Source organism: Sorex fumeus, unplaced genomic scaffold (assembly GCF_029834395.1).
Source record: "Sorex fumeus unplaced genomic scaffold, SorFum_2.1 ptg000044l, whole genome shotgun sequence".
Lineage (NCBI taxonomy): Eukaryota > Metazoa > Chordata > Mammalia > Eulipotyphla > Soricidae > Sorex > Sorex fumeus.
In genome coordinates this window covers 76306377-76333538 of record NW_026606101.1, presented here as the reverse complement: position 1 = coordinate 76333538, position 27162 = coordinate 76306377, and the positions used below count along the sequence as shown (strand labels likewise).

General features: G+C 46.9%; 1 pseudogene and 1 gene segment (V, D, J or C); one reads left to right on the top strand and one right to left on the bottom strand.

The window, feature by feature from the left end:
* The first annotated feature begins 11863 nt into the window (after positions 1-11863).
* LOC130030712 (immunoglobulin heavy variable 1-2-like) lies at positions 11864-12697 on the top strand. The segment is given in 3 exon segments: positions 11864-11909; positions 11988-12286; positions 12689-12697. Coding segments are annotated over 3 exon segments (354 nt in total).
* A 76-nt stretch (positions 12698-12773) lies between these two features.
* On the bottom strand, positions 12774-26629 carry LOC130030711 (casein kinase I-like; annotated as a pseudogene).
* Positions 26630-27162: the final 533 nt, after the last annotated feature.

The following is a 27162-nucleotide window of genomic DNA, read 5'->3' as shown; positions in this document are numbered from 1 at the left end:
GGTCAGACCAATGATGTCATACTTGATCATTCGCGCTTGTACCATCAGGTCCTTGATGGATGCATCTGATGCTAGCGTATGTGCATTGAAAGTACAGACGATCATTTTTGTCTTCCTTCGTTGTGGCAGCCTAGGTCGGCCTTGAGATTTTGTTGGCCTCTCCTTCCTCATCCTTCTCAGTGCTGCCATGTTGGTGAAGGCTTCAGGGTCAGGTGAATGAGACCAGTTGTAGTTACTTGTTTTGGCATATCGAATACACAACGGATAGCTTGCCAGGCTCTTCCGTGCGGGCGGAATACTCTCGGTAGCTTGCCAGTCTTTCTGAGAGGGATAGAGGCTTTTGGGGTGACCTCTAATCACCCTTGTAGGTGTTACCATATTTGAACCCTATCAAATACGGTACGACAATTCCAGAAGATGGGTATTTAGTGTCTTATGATGTGTCGGCCGCGGGTCCGGAAAGCATCCTGTAGTGTGGCGACGGCTGGGTAGTGGAAGTAGTGTCGAGAGTGGAAGTCTGCCAGTGGGGTATTTATCTGGGTAGGGTGGGTCTCCTGTGCACAATTCGATCCCTGGATGGTTGATGGAAGGAAGCAGACAGGGCAGGGTAGGGTGGGGCTCCTGATTAGAATCCCTTTGTCACCTGTGGTGGTGGGAGCAAGCAGAGAAGCTCTGTCCCTGGGTCCGCCGAGCCTGGAGTCCAAGGTCTCAGAGAGTTCCGCTTATCTTGTTCTGTGGGTCTTCAGTCGTGCGTGGGTCTCGGCCGGAGCAGCCGCGCGGGTCCGGAAAGCGTCCTGTAGTGTGGCGACGGCTGGGTAGTGGAAGTAGTGTCGCAGTGGGGCGCGCGAGCGGCGTGGGAGCTGGGCAACCTGACCCGGAGCTGCTGAGGGGGCGGTAGCGGCGGCGGGGGCGACGGCGACGGCGACTCCCGTGCGGGTGCTCGGCTCCGCGCGCCGCGACCCTGGTCTCCTTCCTCACTCCCTTCCGCCCCTGATTGCGGTGGCACCGCCTCTGTCCTCGCTGCACTGCTTCTTCCTGACCTCTCCGAGTGGGTTATAGGAAATCTGCTTCCCAGAGGCATCTGGTACTGTACCTGTAACCCAAAGAAGGAAATTGCTACCTGACCTTATAGGTAGCCACCATGTCCAAGTTTTATTTAATTATGCAGAAAATAGAGATAAAATGTGAGCAAAACCTGAAGTTAAATTTGGTGGTTGAAAACAAGTTTTCACCAATTTAAGAATGTTTCTAGTGGGTTTAGGTGAAGTGGCTTTAGGAACTGTTCCCATCATCGTGTATCTCCCGTTCACTCTGGTCCTTCCTGAGCTCTGGTGTCCAGCCTCCCTGGAAACTGCTGGTTTGGGTGAAGCATGGGGAGACAGCACAGGTGAGGGCAAGGCTGTGAGGATTCATGGTCCTGGGCTTCCAGCTGCGCTGGGACAGGACCCCCAGGACAGAGCTACAGAGTCTTTTGCTTTGTACACTAGAGAGTGGATCAATCGCCACAGTGCTCCACCCCGCTATAAGAAGATTGTGATAATACTGAATTGGTATAAATAACTTCAGCCATGTACTCCGAACTGTTGTGCAAATAGTTTTCCCTGAGATTCCCAATCACCCGTGTGTGCCCATTCCTCATCTCCATGCTGTCTGTAACTCCTGGCTGGCCCCTGCACTTCTCCTGCAGCACTGAGACTGGCTCCCTACAGGGTACGGGAAAGCATATGTATCTTGAGGTAAAGAAAATTGGTTCCTCCCATTTGCTCATATAACTGCAAACTCACCTTGTTCCCTCATGTCTTGTCAGAATGGGAGCTATGTTTTGTTTTTCTACAGACAAGAGATCATCTTGTCTGATTGAGTTACACACTGGACCGTAGTTTTAGGATATAAATGTGACAGGAGTCTTGGGCTCTTTGGTGGAGATTAGAGGCCCTGACCCACAGTGTAGTGATGGGAGACAAGTGCCGCTTCTTCTTTGTTTCTCCTACTTGGCTCCAAGGGCTCGCACTGAGCTCGGGCGAACTCGGGTGCTACATCAGAGTCACCATCAGTTTAAGGGAGAGACTCACTCATCTCCAATTCTCACACGGCCTGACTTGTTTGAGCATCTGTCTTAACTTTAGTCAAATTTTGTTGAATTTTCTGGTTCTTTTAAAATTACTTTTGACCCTTACTGCTGACTTTGATAAAAGTCAAATTTTAGTGCATATTCTGTCCCCTTTGATTGTATTCAAGCCTCTGTTTTTTCATGGAATTAGGGGATACACTTATGGACACATCCTCTCTCTTCATTCTCTGCATTTGGGGTTTGGGTTGGGCCAACCTGCACTACTCAGGTTGAGTACTGTAAAGAGTGTGAGTTCTTGCACTAAGACCAGATTCCCAGACCTCGTGCTAAGGAACCTCCATGAGTACTTTTAGGCACCTGACAGCGTTTGAAGCAGGAAGGATACTAGGAACATTGGTGGTGGAGAATGGGCACTGGTGGAGGGATGATTACCTGACTGAAATAACGGAAATGTAATGAATGACTGAAATGTATGACTGAAATGAAATCACAAAAGTCTGTAAATATCAAACTGTATCTCACGGTGATTCATTAACATAAAAAATTATTTTATTTATTTATTTTATTGGAATGCCAAGAGAGAGATATCCACATAAAATGGCCTATCTTAGAAAACTCTTGAGCTAATTCGCCAGCGTTGTTTGGCGCATGCCTCAGGCAACCGCAAGCTAATGTCCGAGCTCGAAAAGCAGTGCAGAGATGCGATCAAGGAAGACCTCAAAGAGAGAAGAGCAGAAGTGCTGGTAGATGCGGCAGAAGCCGGGAAAAGTATTCGTAACATCCGCCTGTCCTTCGCCAACTATAAGACCAAGATGTTTGCCCTCCGACGTCCTGATGGATCCATCACATCCTCCAGAACGGCAATGGAGAAGATTATCCATGACTTCTACTCAAATCTCTTCGATAGCCATGTCCACTTGCCGACATACCAAATTCCACAGGATGGATATGTCGTTCCCAAGGATCTCCCTTCTGAAATCTGACACGCCATTTCGTCGGTAAAGAAACAAACAGCACCCGGTCCAGACAAGGTCAGACCTGAACACTTGAAGAACCTAACGTCAGTACTCATCAATACACTGGCTCGGCTCTTCACTCACTACCTGTCTGAATGCAAGGTTCCGTCCCAGTGGAAAACCAGCAGGACTGTACTACTGTTCAAGAAGGGAGACATCCATGACATTGGCAACTATCGCCCGATCTCTTTATTGTCTGTCATCTACAAATTGTTCACTCGAGTCATCCTAAATAGGATTGGCAGCACACTAGATGAAGGACAACCATGCGAGCAAGCAGGGTTCCGCAAAGGATTCAGCACCATCGACCATATCCACATGATAACCAAGCTCATTGAGGTTTCTCGGGAGTTCAAGATGCCGCTCTGCTTAACGTTCATTGATTTAAAGAAGGCCTTTGATTCTGTTGAGACGGAAGCGGTCATTGAAGCCCTAGCCAATCAGGGCATTCAAGCCCAATACATCAGGATCCTCCGTGAGCTGTATTGCGGATTCAATACCAGGATCTCACCATTCTACAAAGAAGTGATCGTTGATGTCAAGAGAGGGGTGCGGCAGGGTGATACCATTTCACTGAAACTCTTCAGTGCCACCCTCAAGAACATCATGCGACAACTAGAATGGGAAGGAATGGGAGTGAAAATAGATGGTTGGCAACTACACCACCTCCGCTTTGCTGATGGCATTGTTTTAATAACACCAAACATCAGCCAAGCGGCACAAATAGTGGCCGACTTTGACCGTGAGTGTGGAAAGGTAGGACTACAGCTGAATCTTACGAAGACAATTTTTATGAGAAACAGCCTTGTTCCTGACGCCCCATTCGCTCTCAATGGAACGACCATCTTCGAATGCAACAGCTATGTGTACCTAGGTCGAGAGGTCAACATGACAAATGACCTGGCACTCGAGCTGCGCAGGAGAAAGAGAGCGGCTTGGGACGCCTTCAAGAACGTCGAAGAAATAGCTAAGAGGACGAAGAACCTCCGGCTCCGGGCACATCTCTTTGATTCCACTGTTCTTCCTGCATTAACATATGCCTCAGAGACCTGGGCCCTATGCAAACAGGATGAGAACACTATTCAGGTCTCCCAAAGAAGAATCGAAAGAGCTATGCTTGGAATATCACGTTTCACTCAAATGAGAGAAAGAATCCGGAGTTCTGACATCCGTCGACGATCAAGAATCAGGGACGCTGTCTCATTTGCCAAGGTGTCGAAAATCGGATGGACTGGTCACGTAATGAGACTTAAAGACGACCACTGGACTAGAGCAGTTACCGACTGGATTCCACGGGATGTCAAAATCCGGGTGGCTGCCCACCTACCAGATGGTCAGACTTCTTCGTCAAGATCATGAACAATAGGTTTGAGGCCCTTCATGTCCCCGGAGTGAACAGATGCCATTGCGCTACACTAGCACGTGACAGGGACAAATGGAGACGTTACTCGTGCCCGCTCGAGCAAATCGAGTACTAACGGGAAGTTAAGTGATTAAGTGATTAAGTGAATTCTGGGGCTGGAGCGGTAGCACAGCGTGTAGGGCGTTTGCCTTACATGCAGCCAACATGGCCGATACAGGTTCGATTTTCAGCATCCCATATGGTCCCCCGAGCACCGCCAGGAGCAATTCCTGAGTGCCTGAGCCAGGAGTAACCCCTGAACATCGCCGGGTGTGACCCAAAATGCAAAAAAAAAAAGTAATCCTCGGAAATGACCCCCCTCCCCCAAGGACAGGTATAATGAGATTCCTGATGGTCTTATGAACACTGACATATAGACAGGACTGAGCAGGGTGAGGAGATGTTACCAGGCCCCCTACACCAGGAAGGTCTCCTAGGCAGAAGTTACTACTTGACCCAATGCAAACCCATTATTAGTGAGAATTAACGTTATAATAACTACCTTGAACGGTTTGAAGAATATGCTCCAGGTGAAGGGATTTTATCCAAAATAAGTATATGACTAAACTACCAGGAAAATTGATTGACCCTGGGTTGGAAACAAGGAATTCACAAAAAGAATTCAATGTAACAGTAAAACTATTGTTTGACCTCAAATTTTGCCTCCAAAAAGTGGGAGAATAGGAAACAGCACCCATGGACGCAGAGGGGCAGAGGCCTGTATACAGGGCAGAGGCCCTGTAGGGGATGGATTTGGTCATCAGGACTTGAGACACAGGGACTATCCTCCCCAGCTGCCATTTCCCCCTCAGCAATTCCTATTTCCTGAGAGCTCCTCAGCACGTTTCCTGTGCTGGAGGAAGAGGCCCAGCTCTGACAGGGCCCCAGGGACAGGCCTGAGTGCTCTGAACCACAGTCAGCATGTCCTTTCAGGGAGCCCAAACCAGCCTCTCCCGGGTCCCCTCCTTTCTCTACAAAGACTCCCCAATGCAAATCTGCACTCGGGACCCAGGATTAAAACCACGTTCATACTCACCCCAACTCGGCCTCCCTCTCCCCCTGACATGGTGTCTGCATCATGGACCTCATGGGCAGGAACGTGCATCACCGCTGGTTCCTCCTCTTTCTGGTGGCAGCTTCCGGATATGAGTATTCCCTAGACAGAGGCTCCAAGGTGGGCATGGGACCTATAATCCTATGACTCACTGTAGGTCTCTGTCCCCAGATATCCTGTCCCAGGTACAGCTGCAGGAGTCGGGACCAAGCCTGGTGATGCCCTCACAGACACTGTCCCTCACCTGCTCGGTCTCTGGATTCTCATTAACCAGTGATCATGTGCACCGGGTTCACCAGGTCCCTGGAAAGGGGCTGGATTGGATTGGTGTTATGTATATTGGTGGGGGAACAAACTATAATCCAAGTCTTCAGTCCCGAGTCAGTATCTCCAGGGATACCTCCAAGAACCAAGTTTACCTAAAACTGAGCAACTCAGTAACTGAGGACACAGCCGTGTATTATTGTGCAAGACACAGTGAGGGCAAATCCCTGTGAGCCCAGTCACAAACCTGCTGAGGGAGACAGGGTATCTGCAGGGGTGCGTGTGACCACCAGGGGGCGCTCTGCTACCAGGACTCCAGGGCTGTGCTCCAGGAGCAGGAGAGTGAGGGGTTGTCAGGGGGTCACTTTATTTTCTCGTTTATTGAAATATAAGAGACAAATTTCTTAAACCAAGGATATACATTTTAGTTACTATGTTTTAGTCTAGTATAAATTTGTTTATTCCTCTTCATACCACAAGTTCACTAGAGACTTATTTCCTGTTAGTTAAGGTGCAGTTAATTTCCCTTCCTATTTAAGATCGTTTGCTTCACAGAAGGAGGATTTTCAACAATTACCCTATTTTTTTGTCATTGAGGAATTAGGTTGATAATAGTCTGAGTGTTGATGCTTGTGGGTGACAAACTTCCTGTGCTTCTCCCAGAACCAAATCCTCAGACCCCCACACTCTGCTGTGGTCCCTATGCTCGGACTCTTCTTCCCCCACCTGACTCCTCTCAAGAACCCCAGAGTATGGTTAGGATGCAGGGGCCGTTATCATTGGCCGTTATCATTATCCTGTCCATGCCGATGCTCTGTTTTCTGTCTACCACTGATAAATGAGATTGTCTGAATTTGTCCTTCTCCCTCTGACAAACTTCACTTAATCTGATATTGTCTAGTTTGATATTGTCTATTCATGGTTCAGAAAATCCTGGTATTTTGTCGTTTCTTATAGCTGCACAGTGTTCGATTGTCTGTATAATTCACAAATTCTTATCCATGAACTCATTAAGCATACGAATTGTTTCCAAGCCCTGACAACTATTCTAAATTCTATAACCGACATATGTTTACATGTATTTTCTCTAATGAGTGTTTTCATGCTTGGGTGAAGTTACCAAATATAGAATCACTTGTAACTTGGAAATTCTGTTTTCACTCTTTAGAGAAATCTCATAGTGTTTTCTATAGATTGTTCCCACAAACATAGAAACATTGTTCCCTTTGGCAACCTTCCAATACTGGTTGTTTCCAGTATTTTTATATAAGCTATACTCACTGGGGAGATACGGTCTGCAGTGTACTTTATATCAACATATCTCGCATCATTAGTGTTGATAAACAACTTTTCATATGCTTAAAGCCCATTGTAATGTTGCTTTAGGAAGGAATCTGTTTATTTCCCACACCATTTTATGATGGGTGATTGGTTCTGATGTTGAGCTTGGTGAGTGCTATGAATATCTTAGATACTAGGTTGGATATGATGTTTGGTGAGTACATGTTTTCTCTCATTCAGTAGGGTAACTTAATTTTAATGTCATTTACATTGACAGTAAAATCCTTTAATTGATTTAGTTCAATTTATTGATTTTAGTTTGCCATCTCTTTGCCATTACCGACTGGATTCCACGGGACGTCAAAAGATCACGTGGCTGCCCACCTACGTGATGGTCAAACTTCTTCGTCAAGACCATGAATGATCGGTTTGAAGCTCTTCGTGTTCCTGGAAGAAGCAGGCGCCATTGGGCTACACTAGCATGCGACAAGGATGAATGAAGACATTAATGGTGCCTGCTCAAGCAAATTGATGAGTAACGTGATGTCAAGAGATCAAGTGATCAAGAGATCTCTGCCAATGGAATGAAACTATAGATGAGCCCTCAAAGATTAATGTCATGGAGAGACCGGCCAAGCTTTTCCTGTGTTTTAAGGATTCTGCTGTCAAAGCTGCACCATAAGCCAAGTTTCATTAAATTCTGTATCTGGTGTGAGATAAGGATTCAAGTCTATGTTCTCTTGTTGTTTTTGTTTGTGGTGCTGTTTTCCTAACAGCATTTTTAAAAGAGATTTTCTTGCTTCACTTCATAGGATGAAATCCTTTCCCAAAGATTTACCATAAAAGATCTAAGGATTTATTCTGGGCTCTCTATTCAATACTATTGGACTAAAGCTTTATATTCCTGAAATTCATGGGCTAATTTCTCTTGCTTCATGATATTATTGAAAGCCTGTTCCCCAGGGAATGTCACAGGTTCCAGTGAGGAACCATTTGCACTAGAACCCACAGTTATTCTGGCTACCCGACATCTGTCCCTCCCAGGCCGATAAAGAAAAGACCACGGGCGTTGTGGCTGCCAGAATTTACTAGAGTCACAGCCCTAGCTGAATAGAGTGAGGAACTTCACCCAGTCCGTGCCCAGACCACCCGGCACTTACACTGTTAGATCCCATAGAGCACCAGGAATATTGAAAATATGATTCTATTGTTTAATGGATGTGAACTGAATCCAGGTAAGAACATCAGAACATCCGATGCTCTGTGGGTGTGTGGAGAGCATCAATCCTCTCAGTGCTCTCTGATCTGAAAAAATACAGACAGGGATACTCAGGTGTCTCAGTGAGAGAAGGAAGGAAACAATGATCACTGTCCTTCAAACAGAACTGAAGGAGAGAAAGAATGGGCTCCATGGCTGAATAAGGAAACACAAGAAGAGATTACTGCAGATGAGTGCTGTGTGTGCATCTTGGCTACTCTACGTGGTGCTGTCGTGAACATGACTATGATCATCTCCACTAGTTGATGCTTTTGGTTTTCCAGGAAACACAAAAAGTACTCGGGCTCATCTTAGTCTGAGGAGGAAGTTCTGAACCCTAGTGTCTGTCTGAGAAGGCAGTGTGGAATGAGTCCAGAGTCGATTTTGTTTCGCCTTATGCTTGTGGAATGAGGAACCACATCCTAGGACCTTCCTGTGTGCACAGAGGCTGACTGAGGCCCTGTGCTCTAGATAGGTGAGGTGTGTACTGACTCTGAACCTACAGTTATCTACCCACATTGATCACAATTCTACCTGAGGACTCAGTGACTCTCTAGACTGTTTTTGCACCCAACATTAAAGGTGACTTTCTGTTCGTGATTGTGGTCAGCTCATGACAAGCTTTTTGTGTTGCCAACAAGCAGTTAGTCTCTGTTGATTTCAAACACATGATCTCTGTCTTCTTGTTTCAGATTCCCTCACATAACCTAATTATTTGGGGATTAATGTGGAGCCAAAGTTTTTACCTATTTAATGCTTTTTGTTGTCAGTCTTTCTGTTTTAAATGACCCAATCAATGTAAATTAAATGACGACCAGAATATAGACACAACCAAACAACTGAGGAAAATATCTGGCCACCTCATCTGATGTAGGATTCATAAAACATACAATGCACTTGAGGAACTTAACAAGAAAAAGAAAATCCCACCTAAAATGGGGATTTTAAACTGATACATCCTTAAAGTAGATTTTGATGCAGAGAAATATATAAACAAATTATCCCTGTCACTTATCAGATAAATGCAAATTAAAATAATTATGAGATACCCCTCATACCAGGGAGAAGATTACAAATCTCAAAGAATCAAAACATTCTGTGTTGGCATAGATGCGGGGGAAATGCAATTCTCATTTTCTGCTTGTGGGATTGGCAATAGGACTGATTCCTGAAAAAACTTGAATACTGCCCAATAAACTAGAAATTGAACTTCCATATGACCCAGAAATTCCACTCTTCGCATTGACCCCAAAGAATCCAAAACACTCATTTCAAAATATATTTGCATGCTCGTGTTTACTGCATCACAATATTGTATTCACAACAGGCAGTTTTAAAACAAGTCGAGTATGTGAGAACAGATGACTTGATGTAATATAGTACATCTACACAATGGAATACTATGTGGCCACCGGGAAAAATTAAATAATAAAATTCACTTGTAAATGGAGGGACATGCAGAGTATCAGGCTGAGTGAAATGAGTCAGATCGAACGGGACAAATATAAAATAATTGCACTCTTCTGTGGGACTTAAACTTTTGTAAGAGATTAATATTCTATGCCAGGAAACACAGGATCTGTAGTGGTCAATGGTTGGAAACTTGCTCCAAGTGTGTGGGAGGCGAAGAACAGAGACGGACCAGTATGACAAGAATAGTTAGATACAGTCACTCTGGACAAGAACGAGCATTGAAAGTAGGAAAAGGGATATGCATGATAACCTTTCAGTGTTTGTATTGCAATTCATAGATTCCAAAGAGTGAGGGGGGGGAAGAGAGAGAGGGAGAGAGCGAGAACCTGTATAGGATCCTAGGGACCATAAAGGAGAAATATGTCTCACATGATGACAACATTCTGTGTATTGGTTGCCTCTGTCGGCCAATCCTGTGCCATCTCTCTCTCTCTCTCTCTCTCTCTGCCCCTCCTTGAATTTCCTTAAGTGAATTTCTTTAGATAATACCATTTCACTTCACCCCCCTCTTTCTTTTCCTATTATTCACAGAGAGACAGAAAGTGAATCTCTGCATTTCACTTGTTCAGGATTTTACTTGTGTGGGTGGAAAGATGTTTTCCAGACTTCTAACATGTCTGACCAGAATTCAGAACTCAATGATTTTCCTATTTGGAGAAGCCAAGTGCTCTCGTGAACACTCTCTCTTTCTCTCCCCTTGCATTTCTCTAAGTAAATTTCTTTAAATAAATTTTTAAATTCTGTATCACTGAAAAAGTCAGAGTTCAAGTCATATGTGCCATAAAACTTTATTAATTGTATACTATTCATTTCTAATTTACATAGTTTGTTCTACTAATTCAGTTATATAATAAACTTTTTGGTGGCTGTGTTAGAATCATGTGATTTTTGAAAAACTCTTTAATTTAACAAATTTAATATATTTTGTTTATATTAAAGTCTTTACTTAAAGACTTAAATCCTCTTTTATTAGATGGTTTTTATTATTATTTAGTGCATTAAGTATTTATTGTATTACTTTTACATAATCTGAACAAACAACACTCAGTATCACTTTTTTATTTTCATATATATAACTACTTTATTCACCTATATTTTCCTAAGACACATCTATTTGAGCAATTCCTGAACTCAGAGCCAGGAATAAGCCCTCAGAATTGCCCGGTGCGCCTCAAAACCAAAAAAGAAGCCCATAAAAGAATACGACTTATGAACAAGGCTTCTGAAGTGGACTCCCAGGATTCAATCCTGTGTTAGAGACACCAAGAGAGCCCAGAGACTCTCTCTGCACGGTGGGGACTGGGATGCAGAGAGCGCCGATTCCCAAGACCAGAGTTGCAGGCTAGAAGGGGTGCAGAGATGGGAGAAATGGGGACAGAGAGACAGAAATCTCCTCAGAATGGATTTCTTTCTTCAATAAAACTAAATTTTACTTTCTCAAGAAAACCAAACTTAAATAAAACCAAACTAAAATAAGTATAGAAGACAGAGGATAAATTATGCACATTTATCATTTAGGGAGAAACACTTATTAATTGATAAGCAGTAAAACTTGTATGCAGGTGTTGTTTCTTGACTTCCTACTATCTCTAATAAAAACCACTAGAGCATTAGAATGGTTTTGTAGTCTCAGTATAGTATCCCTTGGGGTGTTCCAGGATCCCAAAAATAACTTCAAAGCCCAGGTGTGTCCAGATGTGTCCAGGCCATACAGATGTGGGGTCCCTGAGGGGAAGGTCCTGAAAGGGCTTGGCCCTCCGATGGGGAGCTCTGTGTGCACAGAGTCCTGGGACAGTACAGGGTCTCGTCTCCTCAAACAAGAATCAGAACGTGGACATCTTTTCTCCCCTTGAGAATAGACCCAGTGGCTTCCACAGCTCCTTCTCAGGTTGGACCAGATATTCAGCTATGAATTCTACCTCTTCATGAATATGCAAATTACACGAGGGGCACTGAGTTAAATACAGATGTGACTGTGTCCTGACAACCTCACAGAGCAGGCACACCCACACCTTCAGAAGTCCCTGAGTGCACAGTCCCCACCATGAACTGGACCTGGAGAATTATCTTCCTGGTGGCAGTGGCTGCAGGTAAGTGTCCCCATGCCCTGAGCTGAGGGAACAGGGCCAGTCAAGTGGAGTCCACCTACTCCTGTCTGCTGTCCACAGGTGTGAACTCCCAGGTGCAGCTGGTGCAATCAGGGGCTGAGGTGAGAAAACCTGGGACATCAGTGAAGATCTCCTGCAAGGCGTCCGGATACACCTTCACCGACTACGGGATGAGTTGGGTGCGGCAGACCCCGGGACAAGGAATTGAGTGGATGGGAGACATAAACACTAAGAATGATGGTACAAACTATGCACCGAAGTTCCAAGGCAGACTCACACTTACTGCAGACAGGTCCAAGGACACAGCCTACATGGAACTGAGCAGGCTGAGCACTGAGGACACGACCATGTATTACTGTGCGAGTGACACAGTGTGACAACCACATCCTGTGTGTGTCAGAAAACTGAGGGGAAGGCAGCTGTTCTGGGTGAGGAGATGACAGGGACGCTGATCCTCCTGACTTCCTCCTCAGAGAGTCAGGGTCTGAGACACAGAATGGGGCTCACAATGTCGGACTTCATTTGAGGGAAGGCTCAGGAACTCTCTCTGTTCTTCAGCAACAGCCAAGAGGAAGATGGCTTCTCTCTAGAACACTTGGAGTCACTCATATATTCTTGTTGGATTCTACACTGGTGCTTCCCAGAGCTAGTGAAAGTACCAATTGTAAGTATGTGCTGGGGGCTTTGCAGGTTCGTGCACTGTTTCCTCTAGAAGAGTCATTCATTTTGTTTCCTGTATGGCTGTGCTTCTTATGTTTCAGTTACCATAGGAGCTAACACATGTCAGTGTGTGCTGGGACCATTTCAGGTTTGGGACCATAATTCCAGCCCCAGGAAAATCCTTGATTATTCTACATTTTGGGGGCATCGTTTCCACTTCTCAGCATCACACCTGTGGTACTCGGCAGGACATGGAAACACAGGAAACCACCTGTAGTGGAGGAATGACCCGGGTGCATCAATGTCTGTGCCTGTCTACCCCTGATTTCCTGATCTCCTTTCTGTGATTTGTCTCTGAAGACATGGACATTCCTGGAACTAATATGTAAAAGTAGAAAACATCTCAGCATCTCAATATTCACATATTCACCTGCTGTGGGCAAGCAGGAAATTCATTTCTCTGAGATGGAATCCAGTGTTGGGAGACCCCTTCTGAGAGGCTGTGTGCCCCGCCGCTTGTGCATATTTTCATCTCTGTGTCTCTGAGCTTGAATCCTGCCACTAGACACGGGGTGTGGAGAAGGTAACACTAGAGTAGTGGCCAAGGTCAGAAGTCCAGGATCACGTGGTGTTGGGTAATGAGAGCATCTCTATGTCCTGTCCCAATCTCGCTGTGACTTTTTCTCTGTGACCACGATGCAGCATTGTGAACCCCGCGTGCCTCTCCCTCTGTCTCTTTGACCCCTGTCCTTGGAGGTGTCATGCCCGTGCTGAGGAAATGCCTCACTCGGAGAGTGCAGAGACACAGGGGGATGTGTGCGGAGAGCCTGATACCTAAGTGACAGAACAGAGGTTCCTGAGCAAGTTTCAGGGGGTCCTTTTGGCAATGCCAGAACTCAGCACTTCCAGGTGAAGGGGTGTGGCACCTTAATTCACCTGCCATAAAATTCCGCTGCTGCTTACCATAGTGCAGTGCCTCGGTTCTACCCTCATTCCTCTCTACATGATGCTACTCTTAGATGTCACCCGAGAATTTCCAATTCTCAAGGCAACAACCACTGGCTTCGTTATCCTAAAGTTCTTACTTATTCCTGAACATGGAACACGTTTTCCTGAGAGGCATTTAGTCAATAACACAATGCTGGTTTGGAGCAACTAAACGACTAGTTGGAAATTTCCATAATTACACAGAGTTCAAACCCACCTTCAGTCATTGGCCAAGAGGAATGCCGAGTGTTGACTACCATGAAGGATATCTCTCTCATATTTATGCCAGGGACATCAGCTAGCAGACATCTCTGCAAAGTTGGGAAAATATTGCAGAATTGTTATTGTCCTGGTAAAGAACAGCACAGATTCTCCTGCCTCCGTGCCTGGCTGTCCTCACCAGGGACCCTTGGAGGAGTGTGGGTTGAGTTTCCCTCCTCACCCCGAGTAGAGCTCCGGCAGCTGAAGATCTCCGGTTCCAGACACAGCCATGCTTAAGACCACTCTCCACACGTTCGGACGAGCCTCACGCATGAAGGAACCAGCAGAGAAACCCAGGTGTGCAGGACCTGGGGTGTATATCTACAAGCCTGCTCGGATTGGGACTGGGGCCTCCTCCACCCAGATCCCCCATCTTCCAGTAGGTAGACATTCCACCCACCAACTGCCCCCAGTGCCGTGTAATCCCATCAATGGCCAAGACCCAGATACGATAAAATTCTGCTCCCAGAAGCATCTTATTATCTAGTTCTTACTCTGGAGAACCGGCAGACTACTAAAAGTATCCTGCCCACATGGTAGAGACCGGCAAACTCCCCATGGTGTATTCAATACGCCAAAACCCAGTAACAATAAAAGGCCTCATTCTCCAGATCTTGAAAGATCCTCGAAAATGGCACTTTTTTAAAATCTCAGAACTAGGACGATGGAGACGTTACTGGGGCCTGCTCGAGGTAACTGATGAACTGCAGGATGACAGTGATACAGGGATATTATTGTCCTGGTATACAGGTTTCACATTGCTAACAATGGACAATTCTACCTTAATGAATCCAATGACAATTTTGATACTGATAAACAAAGTCATGGATTAAAGTTAATTCTCTTCTGCATAATATATCAAAGAAACTTACTTGTCAGAGATTATGATAGTTTTGTGTATAATCAGCTAATGTATCTGCTGGATACCTACATACAGAATTTTTACAGGTTCAAAATCATATGGGAGATGACTGGGAAAATTTTACCATGCCAGTAGAAATAATTAAAAACAAATGAAATACTTCCATGGATGAATTATTTGGTTTTTACTTTGATATTTCACTTCCAGGTTTGCTTGAGCGGGCCCAGTAACATCTCCATTGGAGACTTTGTTGTTACTGTGTCTGGCATATCGAATACTCTCGGTAGCTTGCCGGGCTCTCCGAGAGGGGCGGAGGAATCCAACTCGGGTCGGCCATGTTGGCCGCTTATAAGGCGAACGCCCTATAGCACACGAGCAAATCGACGATCAACGGGAGGGCCTTTACTTTACTTTTACTTTACTTACTTTGATATTAAAACCATTTGGAACCCACTAATTACTCAAAGATTTCTGATGTCCTTCTTGTGGGTGTGTAAATTCTGTGTTAGATGCAGTTTGCCCTGGGACAGCCCTTATCTGGACCATGAGTGAGTACTGGGCAGAAATGGTTTCCCTCGGAGCCTGACTTGCACAAACCTTAGAAAGACGATGCCTGGGCCTGACCTGGACTCGGTCCTGACAGTGCATCATATTTGTGTCCTGATTATTCTCCCTGGTCATGGCGACTGTGTTTCAGGGCTTGGACCAGCTGCGGTCTTCGACAGACAGTTCATGGACATTGGGAGCCTGTTCCCCTGCTAAGGAGGAATGGAGGAAGATGGTGGCAGTGTCAGGAGTGCATGCAGCCCTACTTGTCCCAGAGAGTCCCCAGGAGGGGTCGCCCCAACTCAAGACTACACACGGGTTCAGCCCCAGAAGCAGCGAGGGATATGATTTCTTTGTAATCAGAGCAGAGGTGCGCTGCAGGGCCCACAAGAGGAATGAGGTGGAGACAGTGACCTGGTGGCAGCCCTCCAAGGAGCCCCCAGAAATCCAGATATTCCAAGGCAATTGGTCACTGAAACAACGGAAGGAGACTGAGCAGCAGGGGACTCTCAAGTCCCCACAAAGGCTGCAGCCCAGCAGCAGGCACAGGGGGGTGAGTGGCAGTTATCTCAGGTCCTGGGTTTCACTGATTCAATTAAAACAAATGAAATTAACCCCAGGGAAGGACTTTGTGCATGACAGGCTGAACTGTTCATAAATAATTGATATTATTAGGAGAATTGAACAACAACAACAAAAAAGATAATGACAATAATTCAAAGACAATTTCAAATACTGCTTGAGGCTCTACAAGCTTACAGAGCTTGGTGATGAGATCAATCTATTGATTACAATGATTACTATTGCGGGGAAATCTAACTTTCAAACACGGAGCATGGAGGTATCCAAACTCTGATATAAAAACCAACGTCAGGACTAGTGGTTTCTGTGCCTGCACAGAGGTGGGTCACCTGAGGGAGTGGCTTGGCGGGACTGTCTCTCAGGGGATGAGCTCTGTCTGCTCAGAGTTTAGGGACAGGGCAGAGGTCAGGCTCACAAATAAGGACTGTCACGGACTTGGATACTCCTCACTCGGTGAGCACTGGACCCTGTGTCACCCACCTGATCGATCTCCTTCAGATTGAGACAGGCCTTCAGCTCTGATTCCTCCTCATGAATATCAACATCAACCAAGGTACACTGAGTTAACACTGTCACACTCTCCTCCCGTTGTTCATCAATTTGCTCGAGTGGGCCCAGTAACATCACCATTTTGAGACTTGTTACTGTGCTTGGCATTTTGAATATATATGTCATGGGTAACTTGCCAGGCTTTGCCGTGTGGGTGAGATACTCTCGGTAGCTTGCTGGACTCTCTGAGAGGGGCGAAGAAATCGAACTCGGCTTGACTGGGCTGGCTGTGCGCAAGGCAAATGCCCTACTGCTGTGCTATCCCACACTGAGTTAATACAGACAAATGTGTTCCCTGAGAACAGGTTACAACAGTACGACCCTTCTACCAACCCAAAGACCCTCCCCACAAACCTCCTACACGAACTCGTACCTGGGATGGGCCTATATGATTGTATCCTATGAGAATGTCCCTCGGAGAAGGTCTCTTGTCCTGGCCTGAGGGAACCAGGGACTTCAGGGAGAACCCACATCCCGTTTCCCCTCACAGAGGAGCTCCCCCAAGCACAGCAGGTGCCCTGTGGGCTGAGGGGGACTCTGGGCATCTGAGAGGGTCTCTGAGGCATCCTGGTCCCTCCACCGGCATCTCTGTGCACATGTGGACTCAGCCCAGATCCGGTTCGGGGAGGGGACAGAGCCACTGATGACGAGGACCCAGTCAGCACAGCAGTAGCCGGGCAGCATCCCCCTGACTGGACACGTTTCAGTGCAGCCTATAGGGCGCTGAGCTTCTGGGGTCTCCGGACGGTCTAGGGAGACGTCTACATGCCAGACACCTGGGGGAAGTGGGACAGTGACCGCCGGACGCCCCTGAGGACAGTCCCGTCGGGTGAGAGGGACGAGGGCTCCTGGTAACCGTTAGGGAGAACCCGGAGCATCGGGGCCCCAGGGAGAACCTTGGGGATGAGCCTGATCCAAACGTGGGTCTGGGAATTGCTTGGCTGGGAGGGGGAGACCACGGGCAGCGCTGCCCATGTGACCCCATGGCCCCGCGTGGACAAAGGGACCCCGGGACAGGCCCGAGCGGACAACAGCTCCTGTTGACCTGTTCCAGCAGCCACGCCCGACTTGGGCTGTCCTGGGGTGCAGGGGCCCAGAGATGGTGGATCAGAAGGAGCTGGAGGGGCGGGGCGGGGCTGATTGACCTTTGCCCCCTGACCAGGAAACAACTTCTGAGTGCCAGCAGCGGGGAGCAGTGGTTCCAGAAACTTCAAGGCTCCTGCACCAGGTACCAGCTGCTACCCCCTTATACCCTCCCCCCTACATCTCTCTCTCTTTACCTCGCTCTTCCTCTCTCTTTTCTTTTTTCTCTCTCACTCTTTCTCACTCTCCCTCTGTCTCTCCCTCTCTCTCGTTCACCCCCTTGTCCTTGTGTCCTTCCCTCCCTCCTCTCCCTTGGTCCCTGGAGCTTCTCTGAGGGACGGAGGTGTGGGTGCTGGGCACTGGGGCTCAGCTGAGGCACCATCTCCCCCTGTGCTTTCCTCCTTTCCCCCACCCCATAGGATATATGTTTTCTATGTTTTCTCTGAGCCCCACTGCCTGCACGGGGAGTTCTTTGCTAGGGTTTGCAAAACACTCCAGAGAAAGTCCTGGGCCAGAACCTCTTGTCTCTGGCCACCTGCCCGGGCCAGCCCCTTGTTCTCAGAACAAGAGAACGTTTTGTCTCTGGAAACGTATCCCTTCTCCACTTTTTGTCACCCTCATTGCACTGCCCTCTCCCCAACTGGATGCCATTGAGTAATGGGCACTCCCACTTCAGACAGGAAGAGTGGTGTGAGCTGCATTGGATTTGTCACAGCATTCAAAGTCCTCATCTTCTATGTGAACACAGAGTGCCCTGGGAATTATGTGTAGGCTCTTTCCGTTGCTCCCTAACCAGCTCCCTATTTGAGAGGGGGATGTCAGCAGAGTGAGGTGCAGGCAGAAGATCCCCTCACACCTCTTCTGTCTGTCCCAATGAGCACAGGCTCTGTCTACCACTAGGCTGGCTGGCACTGAGTTCCCATTCTGTCATAGAGGTAGGGCCCATATTGACAGCTTGAGTGGATCATCTCCACAGCTGTGTCCAATCTGCCATGGGACAGGAGGCTTGGTTGCTGCTTATGAGTTGACATATGAGTTTGAACAAGGGGTATTCCAAGTCTGGTCAATTATCAGGAGAGTTTGGGCCCTAGCAGGGATCTGAGCCCTTGGGCAACATGAGGCAGGTAGGGTCGGGTCAGGGTGCAAAAGCCCCTTCCAGCTGGCCCCTCAGCTTCCATGCTGCGTTTTCTGTCATGAGTGTCCAGCAATGTCCAGAACTCTCCCTCTTCCTCTACCTCTGATGTCTACTTATGAAATAAGAAATATTTGTGGAACACCAATACTTAAGAAAGACATGCATTGTGTGGTCACATCACTATGCTTTCAGATGACCTACTTACATACACAAGGTGGACAGAGTAGAATAAAAAAATTCATCTACCTTCTGGAAAACCAGGCTGACACAACAAACAGAAATGGAATTAATAAAAATTTGGCAGATGAAGTTAAAACTCAAATGGTGCCCTCCACAATAGAGTAACAATAGCGGAAAACAGTCTCAGTGACCCTAAGGATGAGATAGAGAAAACCTCCAGGCAACAACAGAACTTGGTAAAAGACCTCAAAATAACTCAAAGACTGTGTAAACTCAAGAACGCAGCAGTGGTCTATATCTCCCGCCTATATCTTCCACCGTCCGCATTCGGTAGTCTCACGTCAGTTCTCCACCCTAGGGAGATCGATTATGAAAGGCAGGCGAAGTAAGGAACAAGGGCCAGGCTTGTTGGTCTTAGTTGCAGTTTATTCCAATCCTCTTTCCATTCATTCCTGTCTTTCTCCTCTGCCTCCCCTTGCCTATTCTTCCAGTCTCATTATATTCCCCAACATGAGGGGCTTGGGTAACAATTACACATAGATGTGGTCACAATCAATAGGGGTAGAATTCTTTCCCTCAGGGAAAGCCTCTTCTAGGACAGATTCTCATTATCAGATCGAACCACCCTAGAGCAGAATCCCCTGGGTGTGTTTCTCGTCTCCTTGTCCAACAAACTCCTTGTCCTAGTCTTGTCGTTACTTTTGGATCATGACAGCGTTTGTCTATGATCAAACTCTTAACCTATAGTTAAGAATTGTGGCACTTTGACCTGGCCCATTTCGATGCCAGGGTAGCACACTGCTTGCCCTGGGTCCATTCAGTCCCTCGTTGGTGAGGAACTAAGGGCAACTGAGGCTTAAGTCAAGAAAGCAGATGCCCAGGAGAGAATAATATTCAGAGCCAGTTAAATTCTAAGTTACAAAGCATAATATTAACGGTCTTCTATATCTATACAAAAAGGACATTGCTTTAAAGTCACGACCATCCTGTTGTTTGTTGATTGCCTCGGGCAGGCCCCAGTAATGTCTCCTTCGTCCTATCCCTGAGATAAAAATTCATCCAGGGTTAGGAGAATGAGACCCATCAATGTTACTGGTATTTGGCATATTGGGTATGCCACGCGGAGTTTGTCAGACTCTTCCGTGTGGGCAGGTTACATTCAGTAGCCTGCCAGTTTGTCCAAAGTACGAATGAGATAATAAGATGTCGCTTCCTGGTGTTGGGTTTTATAGTCTCTGAGTCTTGGCCGTTGATAGGATTACGCGGTGCCGGGGGCAGTTGGTGGGTGTCACCCCTGCCTACTGGAATATGGAGGATCTGGGTGGAGGATGCTCAGTCCCAATCCAGGAAGGCTTAGAGATCTCAGCCCTGGGACCCGCGTGCCTTTGTTCCTCTGCCGGTACCTTTATGCCTGTGGAGAGTGGTCTCAGTATGGTGGTGGCTGGTTCTGGAGGTCTTCAGCTGCCGGAGGCCTGGTCAGGGCAGGAAGGGAAGCTCAACCCACTCCCCTCCAAGGGGCGCCGGTGGGGACAGTCAGGCACGGGGCAGGAGACTCTGTGCTGTTCTCTTCCGGGAGCTGGGCTTTATAGTCTCTGAATCTTGGTCATTGATGGGATTACACAGTGCCAGGGGGCCAGTTGGTGGGTGTGATCCCTGCCTACTGGAATATGGAGGATCTGGGTGGAGGATGCTCAGTCCTGATCCGAGCAGGCTTGGAGATCTCAGCCCCGGGACTCGCATGCCTTTGTTCCTCTGCTGGTACCTTCATGCGTGCGGAGAGTGGTGGTCTCAGCTTGCCAAAGGAGACGGCGTCCCTGATTCTTGACCGTCAATGGAGGTCGGAACTCTGGATTCTTTCTCTCATTTGAGGGAAGTGTGATACTCCAAGCATAGCTCTTTCAATTCCTCTTTGGGAGATGTGAATAGCATTCTCATCCTGTTTTGGTAGAGCCCAGGACATTGAGGCATATGTTAATGCAGGAAGAACAGTAGAATCGAAGAGATGTGCCCAGATCCAGAGGTTCTTCATCCTCTTAGCTATTTCTTCAGCACTTTTGAAGGTGTTCCCAGCCACTCTCTTCCTCCTGTGCAACTCAGTTGCCAGGTCATTCATCATGTTGAGTTCTGGAATTAGGTACACATAGTTGCTGATGCTTTTCCCAGCTTCTGCCTCATCTTTCCAGTACTGCTGCTCTTCTCTCTTCTCAATTGGAGAACAGAAGAAACAACACAGGAACACGGAGGGACAGGAGCCTCTCTACAGGGTAGAGGCCCTAGAGGTGTTGGGTTTTGTCCCCAGGGACCTGAGATACAGATACTCTCCTCTGAAACTTCTGGTTCCCCCTTAGCAATTCCTGTTTCCTGAGAGCTCCTCAGCATGTTTCCTATGCTTGAGGAAGAGGCCCGGTTTGGACAGTGACCCAGGGACAGACCTAAGTGCTCTGAGCCACAGTCAGCACCTCCTCCCAGGGGGCCCACACACCAGCCTCCCTCCAGTCCCCTCCTATCTTTACAGAGGCTCCCCCATGCAAATCTGCACTCGGGACCCAGGATTAAAACCACGTTCACACTCAACCCAACTCAGATTCCCTCTCCCCCTGACATAGTGTCAGAGAACATTGACCTCGTGGGCAGGAACGTGCATCAGCGCTGGTTCTTCCTCTTTCTGGTGGCAGCTCCCAGATGTGAGTATCCCCTGGACAGTGGCCTCTAGGTGGCATGGGGCCTCTGAGTACGGGATTCAATTTGTGGGTCTCTGTTCCCAGGCGTCCTGTCCCAGATACAGCTGCAGTAGTTGGGACCAAGCCTGGTGACGCCCTCGCAGACGCTGTCCCTCACCTTCTCGGTCTCTGCATTCTCTCTTACCAAAAATATTGCGGACTGGGTCCGCCAGATCCCTGGAAAAGGGCTGAATTGGATTGGTCATATATGGGGTGATGGAAGCACAAACGATAACCCAAGTATTCAGTCCCGAGTCATCATCTCCAGGGACACCTCAAACAACCAAGTTTACCTAAAATGAGCAACTCAGTAACTGAGGACACCGCCGTGTATTATTGTGAAAGAAACACACAGTGAGGGCAAGTCCCTGTGAGCCCAGACACAAACCTGTTGAGGGAGACAGGGATGCTGCAGGAGTCCGTGTGACCAGCAGGGGCAGCTCTGCTCCTGGGTCTCTAGAGCTGTGCCCAGGGGCAGAGGACAGGGACCTTCGAGGGGGCACTTTCTTTTCTTTCTTCTAAATCTTGTTTACAATTCTTTTTTCCTCTTTTAGGGGACCACTTTCTTTTTATTACAAAATGTAAGTCAAATTTAACAAATCAAGCATAAAATTTTTAATTAAATCCTCTCCTCTTCAGTACAAATTTGTGTATTCCTCTTCCTGTCTCAGAGTCCACTAAAAACTGTTATATCCCTTTAGATTTTGTGTGGTTGATTTTCATTCAAAAAAATATCATTCCTTTTCATAAAAGAGGGTTTCTCCTTACCTTTATATCGTCATTGTGGAAACACGACGACAATAGTCTGACTGTTGATGCTTTGCTTGTGAGTCCCAAACTCCCTGTGCTTCTCCCAGCACCAAATCTCCACAGACCCCCACACTCTGCTGTGGTCCCTGTGCTTGGCCTTTTCTTACTAGTGATCTAAGACCCCACCCAATTCTTCTCAGGAACAGCAGAATATGATGCAGGGCCATTACCATTGGATTCTGTCCAACCTGAACCTCTGTTCTATGTACCACAGATGAATGAGATTGTCTGAATTTATACTTTCCCATCAGACTTTCTTCATTTAATCTAATGTTCTATAGTTCCATCCATGTTGCAGAAATCTGCGCTATTTTACCTTTTCTTATACTTGCATATTATTACAATGTAGGTATAAACCACAAGTTCTTAGCCCTAAAACTTTTATGGAATATAGGGATTGCTTATATGTCCTGATCTTTATACTAAATGCTGCAGTGAACATAAGTTTTTATATATCTTCTAAAATTAATATTTCATATTAGGGAAAAAGACCCGACAAAATCTCAAGGCCGAACTAGGCTGCCAAAATGAAGGAAGACAAAAATGATCGTCTGAACTTTCAATGCACGTACGCTAGCATCAGATACATCCATTGAGGACCTGATGATACAAGCACGAATGATCAAGTACAACATCACTGGCCTGACTAAGACAAGAAGGAACGAATCTCACCATGCCGTTTTCGACACTGGAGAAGAATTGCTCCTTGGAACATGCGATAAAAGAGGTGTCGGAGGCATCGGTGTCCTTGTCAACACAAACTTGGCCAAGAGCATTGATTCATTCGAATGCCTAACAACCCGAATCGGATGTTTACATTTTAATAGATGTGGCTCACTGCCTGCAGTTTCTATCTTCGTTGCCTATGCACCAACATCTCATTATGATGAAAGAGAAATTGAGAAGTTCTACATGGAGCTAGAGAAGTTCTATAAAGAAGAACACACCTTCTACAAGATCATCGTGGGTGATTTTAACGCCAAGATAGGATCGAGAAGATCAGCTGAAGAACTTCACATCAGGACCCATGGCCTAGAATGGAACAAACAGGGAGAGAGACTGTCTGAGTTCATCATGTCGACCAGGACCATCCATGGTAACTCACAGTTCCAGAAGGCAGAATCTAAACGTTGGACATGGGAGTCTTCTGGTGGACGATTCCACAACAAAATAGACCACATCATATTCAATCAACGGTTTTGCCTGACCGATGTCGCTGTTGTCCCAATATTTCGAACGGGATCAGACCACTGTCTCCTTCAGGCAAAATTCTACTTCACAGAGCGGGGAGAAAGGGCTGCAAAGTTCGAAAAGAAAACTCCCGGAAAGACCACCAACTGGGAACTCTTTGGCACTATTGCGGCAACACGGGAAGATGCCATTGTTGACAACATTGACGAGGAATACAATCGACTGGTTCAGCACCTCCATGAATGTGTGAGGAACGCCAAGAGAGAGATAGCCACAAAAAAACACCTGTCTTCGAAGAAAACTCTTGAGCTAATTGGCCAGCGTGGTTTGGCGCATGCCTCAGGCAACTGCAAGCTAACGTCCGAGCTCGCAAAGCACTGCAGATATGCGATCAAGGAAGACCTCAAAGAAAAAAGAGCAGACGTACTGGTAGATGCGGCAGAAGCTGGGGAAAGTATTCTTTACGCCCGCCTGTCCTTCGCCAACTACAAGACCAAGATGAATGCACTCCGATGTCCTGATGGATCCATCACATCCTCCAGAACGGCAATGGAGAAGATTATCCATAACTTCCACCCAAATCTCTTCAATAGCCATGTCCACTTGCCTACATACCAAATTCCACAGGATGGATATGTCGTTCCCAACATTCTCTCTTCCAAAATCCGACACGCCATTTCATCGGTAAAGAAACAAACAGCACCCGGCCCAGACAATGTCAGACCTGAACACCTGAAGAACCTGTTGTCAGTACTCATCAATACACTGGCTCGGCTCTTTACTTGCTACCTGTCTGAATGCAAGGTTCCGTCCCAATGGAAAACCAGCAGGACCGTACTACTGTTCAAAAAGGGAGACATCCATGACATTGGCAACTATCACCCGATCTACCTATTGTCTGTCATCTACAAGTTGTTCACTCGAGTCATCCTAAATAGAATTGGCATAACACTAGATGAAGGACAACCATGCGAGCAAGCAGGGTTCCGCAAAGGATTCAGCACCATCGACCATATGCACACAATAACCAAACTCATTGAGGTTTCTCGGGAGTTCAAGATGCCGCTCTGTTTAACATTCATTGATTTAAAGAAGGCCTTTGATTCTGTTGAGATGGAAGCGGTCATTGAAGCCCTAGCCAATCAGGGCATTCAAGCCCAATACATCAAGATCCTCCGTGAGCTGTATTGCGGATTCACTACCAGGATCTCACCATTCTATAAAGAAGTAATCATCAGTGTCAAGAGAGGGGTTTGGCATGGTGATACCATTTCACCGAAACTCTTCAGTGCCACCCTCGAGAACATCATGTGGTGACTGGAATGGGAAGGAATGGGAGTGAAGTTAGATGGTCGCCAATTACACCACCTCCGCTTTGCTGATGATATTGTTTTCATAACACCGAACATCAGCCAAGCGGCACAAATGCTGGCTGACTTTGACCGTGAGTGTGGAAAGGTAGGACTACAGCTGAATCTTACGAAGACAATGTTTATGAGAAACAGCCTTGTTCCTGACGCCCCATTCACTCTCAATGGAACGACCATCTCTGAATGCAACAGCTACGTGTACCCAGGTTGAGAAGTCAACATGACAAATGACCTGGCACCCGAGCTGCGCAGGAGGAAGAGAGCAGCTTGGATCGCCTTCAAGAACGTCGAAGAAATAGCTAAGAGGACGAAGAACCTCCGGCTCCGGGCTCATATCTTTGATTCCACTGTTCTTCTTGCATTAACATATGCCTCAGAGACCTGGGCCCTATGCAAACAGTATGAGAACGCTATTGAGGTCTCCCAAAGAAGAATAGAAAGAGCTATGCTTGGAATATCACGTTTCACTCAAATGAGAGAAAAAATCCGGAGTTTCGACATCCGTCGACGATCAAGAATCAGGGACGCTGTCTCATTTGCCAAGGTGTCAAAAATCAGATGGGCTGGTCATGTAATGAGATTTAAAGACGACCGCTGGACTAGAGCTGTTACTGACTGGATTCCACGGGATGTCAAAAGACCGTGTGGCCCAGGTCTCTAAGGCATATGTTAAAGCAGGAAGAACAGTGGAATCAAAGAGATGTGCCCGGAACCAGAGGTTCTTCATCCTCTTAGCTGTTTCTTTGACGCTCTTGAAGGCGTTCAAAGCTGCTCTCTTTCTCCTGCACAGCTCGTTTGCCAGGTCGTTTGTCATGTTAACTTCTCAACCTAAGTACACATAACTGTTGCATTCAGAGATGGTCGTTCCGTTGAGAGCGAATGAGGTGTCTGGAACGAGGCTGTGTCTCATAAACATTGTCTTCATAAGATTCAGCTGGTATTGAATCCGCAATACAGCTCACAGAGGATCTTGATGTACTGAGCTTGAATGTCCTGATTGGCTAGGGCTTCAATGACCGCTTCTGTCTCAACAGAATCAAAGGCCTTCTTTAAATCAATGAATGTTAGACAGAGCGGCATCTTGAACTCCCGAGAAACCTCAATGAGCTTAGTTATCGTGTGGATAAAGTATGTCAAAACATATCCTAAAGATTCCATATCATCTCGGGGACTTACTTCAATCCCAAGATGTGCACTGATGCTAGCACACTGGGCAGTGCCAGTGAGATTTTTATCTTCCCTGTCTGGTATGTGTTGTCGTGTCTTGTTGTCTCTGTACTTTTTAGCCAAACCAAAATCAATAAGGAATAACCTATTACAGTGATGCTCAATACCCTTCAGGAAGTTGTCTGGTTTAATGTCTCTGTGTATAAAATTCTTTGTATGCACATTTTCAATTCTACTGATCATCTGGTCAGCTAACATAAGTACACTTTGCATTGTGAATCTTCTTGCACAGAAACTGAAGAGGTCTTCAAGGCTGGGTCCAAGAAGATCCATGACTAACACACGGTAGTCTTTTTCCTGACCATACCACCTTATATGCTGGATGCTGATCCCACCTTGGAGGATCTTAAAGCGCGCGCTCTCTTCTGGCAGCTGTGGGTGCCGGGCCTTCTGTGACTCCAGCTCAAGGCCACTTCCTCGCCGTTGGGTGATGTTGATGGCCAGGAAAATGTCCTCGAAGGAGCCGGACCTGATCTTTAGTACCAGTTTGCATTTCTGCCCCATGATGAATCGACTTTGGAGCCAGTGCTGCTCGCCATCCTGAGCGACGAAGCTGGAGGTTGGGGCCAAGCTCGACACCTCTGAGGGCCGACGGAGGCGTCTGGGCTAGTCCACGGAGCACTGCGGTGGCGGTGGAAGAGGCGGACGGAAAATGGGGGTGGGGGCACGCTGAGTTTACGGCGGTGATCCCACTGCCCCCGCTGCCACCGGCTCCTGCCGTAGGGACCCCGGTAACTCCACAGACACCGACATCCCGTTACTCAGGCTCCAGCCTCTAGTTCCAATTTTGGAGAGATCGCTTAGTGCTTTTCATAGATGCTGAATCAGACCACACTCCCACCAACACTGAAACAGTGCTCCATTTAGACAAAGACTCAACACTCGTTGTCCCCAGTCTTCTAATATTGTCTATTGTCAGTGGTGAGAGATGATCTTCATGTCCTTTATGTTTACATTTCCCTGACAGAAAGTGTTGAAACACCTCTTTACATGCCAACAGTCGATGGGAATGTCAAGTTTTAGAGAAGTATCCGTTTATTTCACCACATCATATTTTAAAATTGAATCCCTT